The sequence below is a fragment of the Planococcus citri genome, chromosome 3 (genome assembly GCF_950023065.1).
Source record: "Planococcus citri chromosome 3, ihPlaCitr1.1, whole genome shotgun sequence".
NCBI classification, from domain to species: domain Eukaryota; kingdom Metazoa; phylum Arthropoda; class Insecta; order Hemiptera; family Pseudococcidae; genus Planococcus; species Planococcus citri.
Genome location: NC_088679.1, coordinates 37,478,280 through 37,490,751, shown reverse-complemented (window position 1 = coordinate 37,490,751; position 12,472 = coordinate 37,478,280). Strand labels below are relative to the sequence as shown.

Here is a 12,472-nt window from a genome sequence, read left to right as displayed (position 1 = left end):
CTCATCACGCTCTCAAAATACAGTAATACATTATTCCCACCAGAACCTACAGCAAAAAACTCTCAATATGAATAAATTATCTTAACGAAGCTTCTTCGTAGAGAAGTTCGCTCAAATACTGTGGCAATCGACTCATGCAATGCTCAAGCTAAGTAGCTGGCTACGGAAAGCTTATTTTCAGGCTGGTTCTACAGTTTCAGCATTGGTATCGAGATATTCAATTTCAATTAGATATCTCAAAAACATTTTCTACTCTCAAGCAGTTTCAAAATTTGAGGTAATGTTCAAAAAATTGAGTACCGCATAAAAAAAATTTCAATTCAATTTCGATGTTGAAAAAATGACGAATTTTGTGCTTCTTTCATTACTCGAATCGTTATATGTAGGTTAACTCGTAATTACTCGTATGTTGTGTAGGTCTTCGTTATCAGCACTAGTGCGGGGTCTGCGCTCAACAAATATCGTAGTAGGTACCAGTGTTTATGACTACGTAGTACGTACGTATTATCTTTTAATGAACATTGACCTTCGGACGAAACGAGCGTGCAGAACAGATGACGTCGTCAATCGTCATATACAATTACTCACATCGATTAGCTGGTCATGTACACAAAGCACAAGTCGCCGCGATAAGATATTACATAAATTGATTGCAAGGCAGGCGGCGTGTATTTTTAAATCAGTGCGTCTTGCGGCGAGCGGTGCAACGCGACGTAGCGAGGTGTTATTTGTTTACGTTTGAGACGATAATTATTAACGTATTGCTAATAGTCACTAGTCGGCAGTAGTCAGTTATCAGTAGACTGTGTGTGTGAGACCATCATCAGGTAGTTATTGGTCAACCTGTTGTTGTGTTACGTCGTCGCGATGTATTCGTCTTCGTACGTTAGGAAAAGTGTCGGAATGATGGTGACTGCCACCACCTCATCGTACAAAAGGATACGCGTAAGAATACCGTGGAAAAGGTATTTTTGGAAGGCGAGCGTTTGCGAAGAAAATCGGTCGATCGTACTGCGACGTCAATCGAGCGGTGAGATTTTGCAATTCCCTTCAGCCTGGCTGAGAGATAATTGCCAGTGTAGCGAATGCTTCAGTGCTTCGCTGCATTCCAGGATAATACCGTTGGCCAAATTCACAGCTCGTATCCTTCCTAGCGCTATTGAGGTACTTACTAAGTTTTTCAGTTTTGTTGGAATAAGACTCGCTGAGATGATTTAGGTAGTTAAAAATCATGAGAATTTTACTCGATGATTGTTGGGGGTTTTTGACAGTGTTTTAAAGAAGAGGATGGACGAACGAGCGTTAGTGTGAACTGGCCAGACAAACATCGCAGCGTTTATACCTTGGAGTGGTTGAAAAAAAATAATTTTGATGAGGACGATCAAAATGCTCGACTACGGGATGATTTCAAATTCGATAAGATCACTTGGAACGCGAATAATTTTGCTCAAATTATACGTCGTTTCTCATTCGAAACACTTTTACAGAAGTAAGTATTGTTGAATACGTAGATACCACAATAAGTACAAGGGTCCATAATATGTTTTTCAATCTCTTATGGAGCTTTTCCTGGTATTTTTTTCATCTCCCAGTGATAACGAGTTATTGAATTGGCTGGTAACGTTAAAAGAAAAAGGAATAGCAATCATCGAACGAGCTGGTCAAGATGAACATTTAATCGAAGAATTATCTCGTCGAGTCGGCTTTATCAAAAGAACAACCTACGGGTAGGTCGAAATGCATTGCTTGAGTACCTATATTGATATTGATACATCATAATTATCAGGTATGGCATGGGTAATCGGTATTTCCGCATTCATAAGGGGGTAATTCTCCAATTTTTGGGATATTTCAAGGCAAACTATTAGGAGAAAAAATTTTTACATTACTCATGATAAGAAAGTACACACTTTCGCCCCTTCTATGCGGGGCGAAAAGCCCTCTTTTCATCCCGGCACTTTCGACCCGCGTCAACTAAACACGTACAGAAGTTTTCCACCCGCGTTAACCAAACACAAGCCGAAACCTATCGAAAAGATAACAAACGCGAGTAGGCTTACATGAGTAACACATTGTTATGAGATTTTTCTGGGTTTTGCGTTAATCAAGCATTGAATTATTTTGTTGTTTGTGAAGTCAAAAGTGTGTGGTTATGGTCAGTTCTTTCGTCATGTGCATGTGCTGTGTTTGTTCGAATTTTGTTTGAATAACGATTTATTTATCTTACATATTTCATTACCCATGTAATTAAAATTAATAACTTGCACAATATTATACTCTGCATTCTGCAGAGACTCAAGACTCAACTGAATACCATGGTCCCCACATACTAGCAGCGACGAATGCGTATACTTTCTTATAATTCGTAATGTAAAATATCTTACATTATAAGGTGTGAGAGTGAACTTTTTAACGACGAGTAAATTTTGCTTCACTCGCCTTCGGCTCGATCAGCAAACTTTTGCTACCTCACTCGCTTCGCTCGTTCGGTAGCAGTTACTTCTCTCACCTTCGGTTCGTTCAGTAAACTCGTCCACTTCACTCGCCTTCGGCTCGCTCAGTGAACAATACTCGTCGTTAAAACGTCCACTTTCGCCCCTTATGGTGTAATATACTATTATAGTTTCCTATACGAATATAAAAGAAAATTTTAAGGGGTATCAGCTACAATAATCATTTTACAATTGTTATGTTGAAAGCAAATTATTTCGCGTAGAAGCGGATGAACACTCTACGAACGCCGCGTACCGTTCAACACCTTTAGAATTGCACGTAGATTTACCCTACTACGAATATTGCCCTAGTGTAAGTAAATATTGGTATCTAGAATAAAGATGTTGCATCGGTTACATATGAAATATGCAGCTCGTTAGTTATAATGACTAAGGTTCTCGTCTGCACTTTTTGCAGTTTGTCATTTTACATTACGTAGTACAATCGGCGAATCAGAACGAAGGTGAAAATCATCTAGTGGATGGTTTTGAGTTGTGCAAACAGATGAAGAATTACGATAGTGAAATGTACGATGCGTTAGTCAACACCATAGTCGAATGGACTGACATTTCTCAACACGATCAACAACAAATGCATCATATTCATCGTGCTCCGGTCATATGGTAAGTGTAAAATTCGAATAAAACAAATGTTTCGTATGATTGCTGGTAATGCTCGTATTAGGAGGAGAACGAACAGAAGCCGGTAAAAATTGTAAAAAAAAAAGATCCTAAATGGGCAACATTCGGTTATGACGATGTCTTATTTATTGATAAATACGTGCACTTTACCATAGGTATGCAACTGCTAAAATGTTTGCTAAGTCAAATTCAGTGGGTATACGAGTACCTACATCTAGATATGCAGTGTACTCAAATTTTGTACGTTTGATTTGTTCTATTTCATTCATTTTTTGAGGGAGAGGGCCGCAGGGGGGGCGGAAAAATTAATTTGTTTAGGTATAGGAAAAAAGGTACTCCGTATTTGTGGACAAGTCATGCTTAAGGGGACTGGGAGATTTTTTGACATTTTTCGACCCAAAAATGATGTTTTCAATTACCCAATATTAGGCAACTACAAGACCTCCTGCACACAAATTCGGTCACAAAACTGAAAAAAAGTCAAAAATGTAATAGGAAAAAGAGTCATATTGGGGAGACCTCCGGCAGAAATTCAAGTCAAAAACAGAAATAAAAAACCTACTGAGAAAACAAACAAGACAATTTCATTACCCTGTCTCATGAATTATTTCTTGTAGAACGACTAAAATTTGAGGTAATGCAAGATTAACGTGGGTTAAAACAGTAGGGTGCTCAAAATGTATTCATTGTGTATGGTACCTCAACACATAGCACTCCATACACCAGATCATTTAACTTTAAAAAATATTTGTTTGATTCATAAAATATAAATTCCTAAACTAAGCCCAGAATTGAAATATTACAGCAGCAGGATTGGAATGATATCTAGATTTGTGTGAGTAAGGATAGTAGGATCAATGAAACATGAATACTTTCAAACTTTTTGAATTATGCAAACACAAGTCTAGGCAATTCAAAATGGGACCCATTGAAATTATTGATGAATAATATGGGATACCCCAAATATTGAACATGGGTGAGATCAAAATATTTTTGGTTGAGTAAGCAGTGCGGTTGATGAATTTATTCAGTAGGGAATCATCAAATCCAAATTTTTAAGCTTTTTTCCACATCAATACTGGCTCCAGATGCCCTCCTACTGAAATTGGAAATGAACTATTCTCATTATCCTAATTTTTGATGATTTTGACAATTTCTCAAATTTTGTGAGGATAAGCAATGGTGTGTGTGAGTAAAGATAGTAGGATCAATGATATATGAATGTTTTCAAACTTTTTGAATTTTGTAAACACAAGTCCAGGCAATTCAAAATGAGATCTATTGAAATTATTGATGAATAATATGGGTTACCCCAAATATTGAACATGGGAGAGATCAAAATATTTTTGGTTGGGTAAGCAGTGCGGTTGATGAATTTATTCAGTAGGGAATCATCAAATCCAAATTTTTGAGCTTTTTTCCACATCAATAAGTACTGGCTCCAGAAGCCCAACTGAAATTAAAAATGAAGTATTCTCATTATCCTAATTTTTGATGATTTTGACAATTTCTCAAACTTTGTGAGGATAAGCAATGGTGTGTGTGAGTAAAGATAGTAGGATCAATGATATATGAATGTTTTCAAACTTTTTGAATTTTGTAAACACAAGTCCAGGCAATTCAAAATGAGATCTATTGAAATTATTGATGAATAATATGGGTTACCCCAAATATTGAACATGGGAGAGATCAAAATATTTTTGGTTGGGTAAGCAGTGCGGTTGATGAATTTATTCAGTAGGGAATCATCAAATCCAAATTTTTGAGCTTTTTTCCACATCAATAAGTACTGGCTCCAGAAGCCCAACTGAAATTAAAAATGAAGTATTCTCATTATCCTAATTTTTGATGATTTTGACAATTTCTCAAACTTTGTGAGGATAAGCAATGGTGTGTGTGAGTAAAGATAGTAGGATCAATGATATATGAATGTTTTCAAACTTTTTGAATTTTGTAAACACAAGTCCAGGCAATTCAAAATGAGATCTATTGAAATTATTGATGAATAATATGGGTTACCCCAAATATTGAACATGGGAGAGATCAAAATATTTTTGGTTGGGTAAGCAGTGCGGTTGATGAATTTATTCAGTAGAGAATCATCAAATCCAAATTTTTGAGCTTTTTTCCACATCAATAAGTACTGGCTCCAGAAGCCCTACTGAAATTGCAAATGAAGTATTCTCATTATCCCAATTTTTGATGATTTTGACAATTTCTCAAATTTTGAGAGGATAAGCAATGGTGTAAGTGAGTAAAGATAGTAGGGTCAATGAAATATGAATATTTTCAAACTATTTGAATTTTGTAAACACAAGTCCAGGCAATTCAAAATGAGATCTATTGAAATTATTGATGAATAATATGGGTTACCTCAAATATTGAACATGGGAGAGATCAAAATATTTTTGGTTGGGTAAGCAGTGCGGTTGATGAATTTATTCAGTAGGGAATCATCAAATCCAAATTTTTGAGCTTTTTTCCACATCAATAAGTACTGGCTCCAGAAGCCCAACTGAAATTAAAAATGAAGTATTCTCATTATCCTAATTTTTGATGATTTTGACAATTTCTCAAACTTTGTGAGGATAAGCAATGGTGTGTGTGAGTAAAGATAGTAGGATCAATGATATATGAATGTTTTCAAACTTTTTGAATTTTGTAAACACAAGTCCAGGCAATTCAAAATGAGATCTATTGAAATTATTGATGAATAATATGGGTTACCCCAAATATTGAACATGGGAGAGATCAAAATATTTTTGGTTGGGTAAGCAGTGCGGTTGATGAATTTATTCAGTAGGGAATCATCAAATCCAAATTTTTGAGCTTTTTTCCACATCAATAAGTACTGGCTCCAGAAGCCCAACTGAAATTAAAAATGAAGTATTCTCATTATCCTAATTTTTGATGATTTTGACAATTTCTCAAACTTTGTGAGGATAAGCAATGGTGTGTGTGAGTAAAGATAGTAGGATCAATGATATATGAATGTTTTCAAACTTTTTGAATTATGCAAACACAAGTCTAGGCCATTCAAAGGGGGACCTATTGAAATTATTGATGAATAATATGGGTTACCCCAAATATTGAACATGGGAGAGATCAAAATATTTTTGGTTGGGTAAGCAGTGCGGTTGATGAATTTATTCAGTAGGGAATCATCAAATCCAAATTTTTGAGCTTTTTTCCACATCAATAAGTACTGGCTCCAGAAGCCCAACTGAAATTAAAAATGAAGTATTCTCATTATCCCAATTTTTGATGATTTTGACAATTTCTTAAATTTTGAGAGGATAAGCAATGGTGTAATTGAGTAAGGATAGTAGGATCAGTGAAACATGAATATTTTCAAACTTTTTGAATTATGCAAACAAAAGTCTAGGCCATTCAAAGAGGGACCTATTGAAATTATTGATGAATAATATGGGTTACCCCAAATATTGAACATGGGTGAGATCAAAATATTTTTGGTTGGGTAAGCAGTGCGGTTGATGAATTTATTCAGTAGGGAATCATCAAATCCAAATTTTTGAGCTTTTTCCACATCAATACTGGCTCCAGATGCCCTCCTACTGAAATTGCAAATGAAGTATTCTCATTATCCTAATTTTTGATGATTTTGACAATTTCTCAAATTTTGAGAGGATAAGCAATGTTGTAAGTGAGTAAGGATAGTAGGATAGGATCAATGAAACATGAATATTTTCAAACTTTTTGAATAATGCAAACACAAGTCAAGGCATTTCAAAATGAGACCTATTGAAAGTACTCATGAATAACATGGGTTACCACTAATATTGAACTTGGGAGAGATCAAAATATTTTTGGTTGGGTAAGCAGTGCGGTTGATGAATTTATTCAGTAGGGAATCATCAAATCCAAATTTTTGAGCTTATTTCCAAATCAATACTGGCTCCAGATGCTATCCTATTGAAATTGCAAATGAAGTATTCTCATTATCATAATTTTTGATGATTTTGACAATTTCTCAAATTTTGAGAGGATAAGCAATGGTGTAAGTGAGTAAGGACAGTAGGATAGGATCAATGAAACATGAATATTTTCAAATTTTTTGAATTTTGTAAACACAAGTCCATGCAATTCAAAATGAGATCTATTGAAATTATTGATGAATAATATGGGTTACCCCAAATATTGAACATGGGAGAGATCAAAATATTTTTGGTTGGGTAAGCAGTGCGGTTGATGAATTTATTCAGTAGAGAATCATCAAATCCAAATTTTTGAGCTTTTTTCCACATCAATAAGTACTGGCTCCAGAAGCCCTACTGAAATTGCAAATGAAGTATTCTCATTATCCCAATTTTTGATGATTTTGACAATTTCTCAAATTTTGAGAGGATAAGCAATGGTGTAAGTGAGTAAAGATAGTAGGGTCAATGAAATATGAATATTTTCAAACTATTTGAATTTTGTAAACACAAGTCCAGGCAATTCAAAATGAGATCTATTGAAATTATTGATGAATAATATGGGTTACCTCAAATATTGAACATGGGAGAGATCAAAATATTTTTGGTTGGGTAAGCAGTGCGGTTGATGAATTTATTCAGTAGGGAATCATCAAATCCAAATTTTTGAGCTTTTCCACATCAATACTGGCTCCAGATGCCCTCCTACTGAAATTGCAAATGAAGTATTCTCATTATCCTAATTTTTGATGATTTTGACAATTTCTCAAATTTTGTGAGGATAAGCAATGGTGTAAGTGAGTAAAGATAGTAGGGTCAATGAAATATGAATATTTTCAAACTATTTGAATTTTGTAAACACAAGTCCAGGCAATTCAAAATGAGATCTATTGAAATTATTGATGAATAATATGGGTTACCCCAAATATTGAACATGGGAGAGATCAAAATATTTTTGGTTGGGTAAGCAGTGCGGTTGATGAATTTATTCAGTAGGGAATCATCAAATCCAAATTTTTGAGCTTTTCCACATCAATACTGGCTCCAGATGCCCTCCTACTGAAATTGCAAATGAAGTATTCTCATTATCCTAATTTTTGATGATTTTGACAATTTCTCAAATTTTGAGAGGATAAGCAATGGTTTAAGTGAGTAAAGATAGTAGGGTCAATGAAATATGAATATTTTCAAACTATTTGAATTTTGTAAACACAAGTCCAGGCAATTCAAAATGAGATCTATTGAAATTATTGATGAATAATATGGGTTACCCCAAATATTGAACATGGGAGAGATCAAAATATTTTTGGTTGGGTAAGCAGTGCGGTTGATGAATTTATTCAGTAGGGAATCATCAAATCCAAATTTTTGAGCTTTTTTCCACATCAATAAGTACTGGCTCCAGAAGCCCAACTGAAATTAAAAATGAAGTATTCTCATTATCCCAATTTTTGATGATTTTGACAATTTCTCAAATTTTGAGAGGATAAGCAATGGTGTAATTGAGTAAGGATAGTAGGATCAGTGAAACATGAATATTTTCAAACTTTTTGAATTATGCAAACACAAGTCTAGGCCATTCAAAGGGGGACCTATTGAAATTATTGATGAATAATATGGGTTACCCCAAATATTGAACATGGGAGAGATCAAAATATTTTTGGTTGGGTAAGCAGTGCGGTTGATGAATTTATTCAGTAGGGAATCATCAAATCCAAATTTTTGAGCTTTTTCCACATCAATACTGGCTCCAGATGCCCTCCTACTGAAATTGCAAATGAAGTATTCTCATTATCCTAATTTTTGATGATTTTGACAATTTCTCAAATTTTGAGAGGATAAGCAATGGTGTAATTGAGTAAAGATAGTAGGGTCAATGAAATATGAATATTTTCAAACTTTATGAATTTTGTAAACACAAGTCATGGCAATTTAAAATGGGACCTATTGAAAGTACTCATGAATCATGGGTTACCCCTAATATTGAACATGGGAGAGATCAAAATATTTTTGGTTGAGTAAGCAGTGTGGTTGATGAATTTATTCAGTAGGGAATCATCAAATCCAAATTTTTGAGCTTTTTTCCACATCAATAAGTACTGGCTCCAGAAGCCCTACTGAAATTAAAAATGAAGTATTCTCATTATCCCAATTTTCGATGATTTTGACAATTTCTCAAATTTTGGGTGGATAAGCTATGGTATGTGTGAGTAAAGATAGTAGGATCAATGAAATATGAATATTTTCCAACTTTGTGGATTTTGCAAACACAAGTCAAGGCAATTCGAATTCGGACCTATTGAAATTATTCATGAATAATATGGGTTACCCCTAATATTGAACATGCAAGAGATCAAAATATTTTTGGTTGGGTAAGCAGGACAGTTGTTGATTTTATTCAGTAGGGAATTGTCAAATTCGTCATATCCCAATTGTTGAGCTTTTTCCTCCATCAACCCTGCCTGTGGTTGTCCTCCTGCGAAGGTTGTACATAAAATATTCTGATTACCTCAAATTTTGAGAACAATGTTCAAATGAAGCATTTCATGAGGTAACGTAGTTGTTCAGAAATGTTTGTCAATAGGATGTGACTGATGCCCATTTTATGATATGTGGTTGTAAGATGTGAAATGAAAATGTAGGTCATCCTATTGATGTGGGTGCATCTTTGGTGGTTTTCCCTCATATCTTGCATTATTTGTGTGGGTAAAAAATTGTTCTGGGATAATTGAAATTTCGTGATAATATTTCTAATAGGTGCTGGTTTTGCTACTATCCAACATGTTCACAAACTAGTTATCATCAGTATCTCATGGATACAGGTAGAAGGGTGCCTACACAGATCGTGGACTAGAGGAGTACATTACTTCAAATTTTGAAGAAAAATCTCAACATGAAATAGTTTTTGAGATAATCACTTTGTATGATAATGTTGTGCTGTAGGTTGTTAATGACACATATTTTCATTAGAAGAGTGGTAACATATCAAATGATAATGTGGGACAGCTTATCAAAGAGTGTATAGTCTTAAAGGCATTACCTCAGATTTTGAATTATTTGATCACACTATTTGGAATTTTCAGTTTGTTTAAATTATTTATGCATTTTTTCAATAGGCAATTTGACTTCTTTCATCATTGTGGTTCAACATAGTGAAACTGTGGTTTTCCTATTACAAATTTGGACTCTTGCTAAAAATGTTTGAGATTTCATTTTCTATGATAGTTATCTGCATTAAGATGGGATAATCACTGCTTCAGTAATCACAGTGCTGCAATTCACTATTTCTCATCTTTCTTTTGAGCATCCTGAAAACTTTGTTTTTTTGACTTCAGGTACAGATTTCTCAAAAACTATCCCACCAAATTCAATTCTCTTTGAAGCATTATGGAGATCAATGTCTCCTCTAAATTCGGAGAAAGGGATTTTCTTTTATTGGTAGCCTAACGTTTTCAAATTCTCAAAATTTGTGTTCAATATTGATTATATTTTGTGTAAATTTCAAATATATAAGCATGTGGCGCGGATTTTTTCTGTATTGCCTCCATGAAAGTTGTGTTCTCAACTGCAGAATATCTGATAAAAATTATGTGAAAATTTGCGAACAACGCTAGTAGGAAATTGTACCTTTGTGAGTGTTCAAAATTTGAAAAAACAATTTTTTCTCCATTTTTCAAAAACTTGAATTTCCTATTGAAAATACCACTTTTCAAACAGAAATCATAAATAATTTCTACAAAGAAGTTGAACCTTATCCAAAATTGGGATAATTGATTCTAAAAACAGAAAAACTTTTTTTTCGAAGGCTCAAAGTCTCAAAAAATTACTGTCCACTGCTCAAAAAAAAATGAATTTTTCCTACTACAATTTTGCATATCATCAAATTTTTCTGACATGGAGCTCTATTACAGGTCAAAACATTTTCAAAAATGGGATATTAAAAAATGTCAAAAAAATGCCAAAAAATCTCCCAGTCCCCTTAAGTTAGAGTATTAGCTTCACTTCTTTTTTTGGGCATTTCATAAACTGAAGTTTGTTTTTTTTTTTCGGGTGATTGCAGTCTAGATTCTGAAGGCAGTGTTGTCAGACTGAATTTCAGTCAACATCAACGAGACTCGCGACTCAATACATCAGTGGAGCAGGCCAACCGATGGTACGATGCCATGAACTGGTTTATTCATTTAGCTTTACTACAAAAAAATTTAGTCAAGTTGAAAATGCAGCAGGGTGAGTTTGCAATTTTTCAATTTTTTTTTGAGTATGTACTTGAATAAATATTGACCTATCTCTCACGTTCGTAGGAGACATGCTAACTTTTGACAATTTACGGGTACTGCACGGCAGAGGAGCTTTCACCTCGAAGAGATGTTTAATCGGAGGGTATTTAGATGCCGATATAGTCGATTCCAAAATACGAGTATTACGTACCAAGTTGAAAAGCTCTTGATACAGCTACTGACTACTCTTTGTAATTTATCTCAATTTTCTTGTAAATAACGCATATATAAAGGTCCGTCCTCTAATATGTAATATTTGATTTTGTATGTTGTGATTTTTGTTTTGTTTTTTTAAAAAAATTTCAATTCCTCTTTTTTCCAATTTTTTTATACTGACACTCATTCGATTTTCTCTCACAATCACGCGAGTGTTGAGAAAGAAATCTGTCTAGATGTCTAGATCGATCACATCAACTGAAAATTTGAGTCACTAAAAAAAATGAAATAATAACCCCCAATGGGTCACAGCACGGTTATCTTATTTACATTACTTATTCATTATAAGAAAGTACACGCTTTCGCTCCTACTACATATATGCGGGGCGAGAAGCTGTCTCAACTCCCGGCACTTTCGACCCACTTACACATCGCAAAATGTACTTCTCAGTTATTTTACCGAACTGTCAAAAAAACAGAAGCCTTCTGTATTATATGGGCAACTCACTCAATGATTGATACGCGATAAAATTATTGAAGTAGGTATGAACTATGAAGTAGACATAGGTCAGTACACAAAACTTTCGTTTATGAGTAAACCGTTTCACGAAACTGAATTTTAAAAATTTCTAAGTACTGCCGCAGATGAAAATTGTAATTTCTAATAGGTTTCGAATATTCAATCAAACACCTTGCCGCCAAGTTTCATCAGAACGCTCATTATCTTTCACGTTCCGCTATCACAAGAAGTCCAGGCATTAAACAAATTCTCAGTATTGAGAATGATCTCATCGAACTAGACACAATCAATAGTATTTCATCTGTCCTAGTAAATTATAATATTATAGCTCGGGAAATGACAGCAGACAGCTGGTAGCAAATTAAAATCGCTACTACAGCAACTTAAACAGGACACAAACTATCTGCTTTATTCTCTAAACCAAGACCAAGGTGTTATCTTCTGAGGCAA

At 34.4% G+C, this 12,472-nt stretch overlaps 2 protein-coding genes across 3 annotated transcripts in view; one reads left to right on the top strand and one right to left on the bottom strand.

Annotated features, from left to right (window-relative positions):
- Nucleotides 1-12,472, bottom strand: part of LOC135838720 (mucin-5AC-like) — a 352,792-nt gene that overhangs the window by 243,167 nt on the left and 97,153 nt on the right. The gene's annotated exons all lie outside the window — the stretch shown is intronic.
- Nucleotides 689-11,662, top strand: LOC135840914 (gamma-butyrobetaine dioxygenase-like). Its single transcript, XM_065357668.1, has 7 exons — nt 689-1,164; nt 1,272-1,489; nt 1,593-1,727; nt 2,700-2,805; nt 2,911-3,116; nt 11,130-11,296; nt 11,371-11,662. Exons 1-7 carry the CDS (start codon nt 868-870, stop codon nt 11,514-11,516), a joined length of 1,275 nt encoding a protein of 424 aa, XP_065213740.1. The 5' UTR covers nt 689-867; the 3' UTR covers nt 11,517-11,662.

Excerpts from the sequence above, each read along its gene's own strand:
- LOC135840914 (XM_065357668.1), top strand. The coding sequence starts at position 868 with ATGTATTCGTCTTCGTACGTTAGGAAAAGTGTCGGAATGATGGTGACT. Across the intron at positions 1,165-1,271 it reads TCCTTCCTAGCGCTATTGAG|TGTTTTAAAGAAGAGGATGG; the intron begins GTACTTACTAAG and ends GGTTTTTGACAG. Across the intron at positions 1,728-2,699 it reads ATCAAAAGAACAACCTACGG|CAAATTATTTCGCGTAGAAG; the intron begins GTAGGTCGAAAT and ends TTATGTTGAAAG.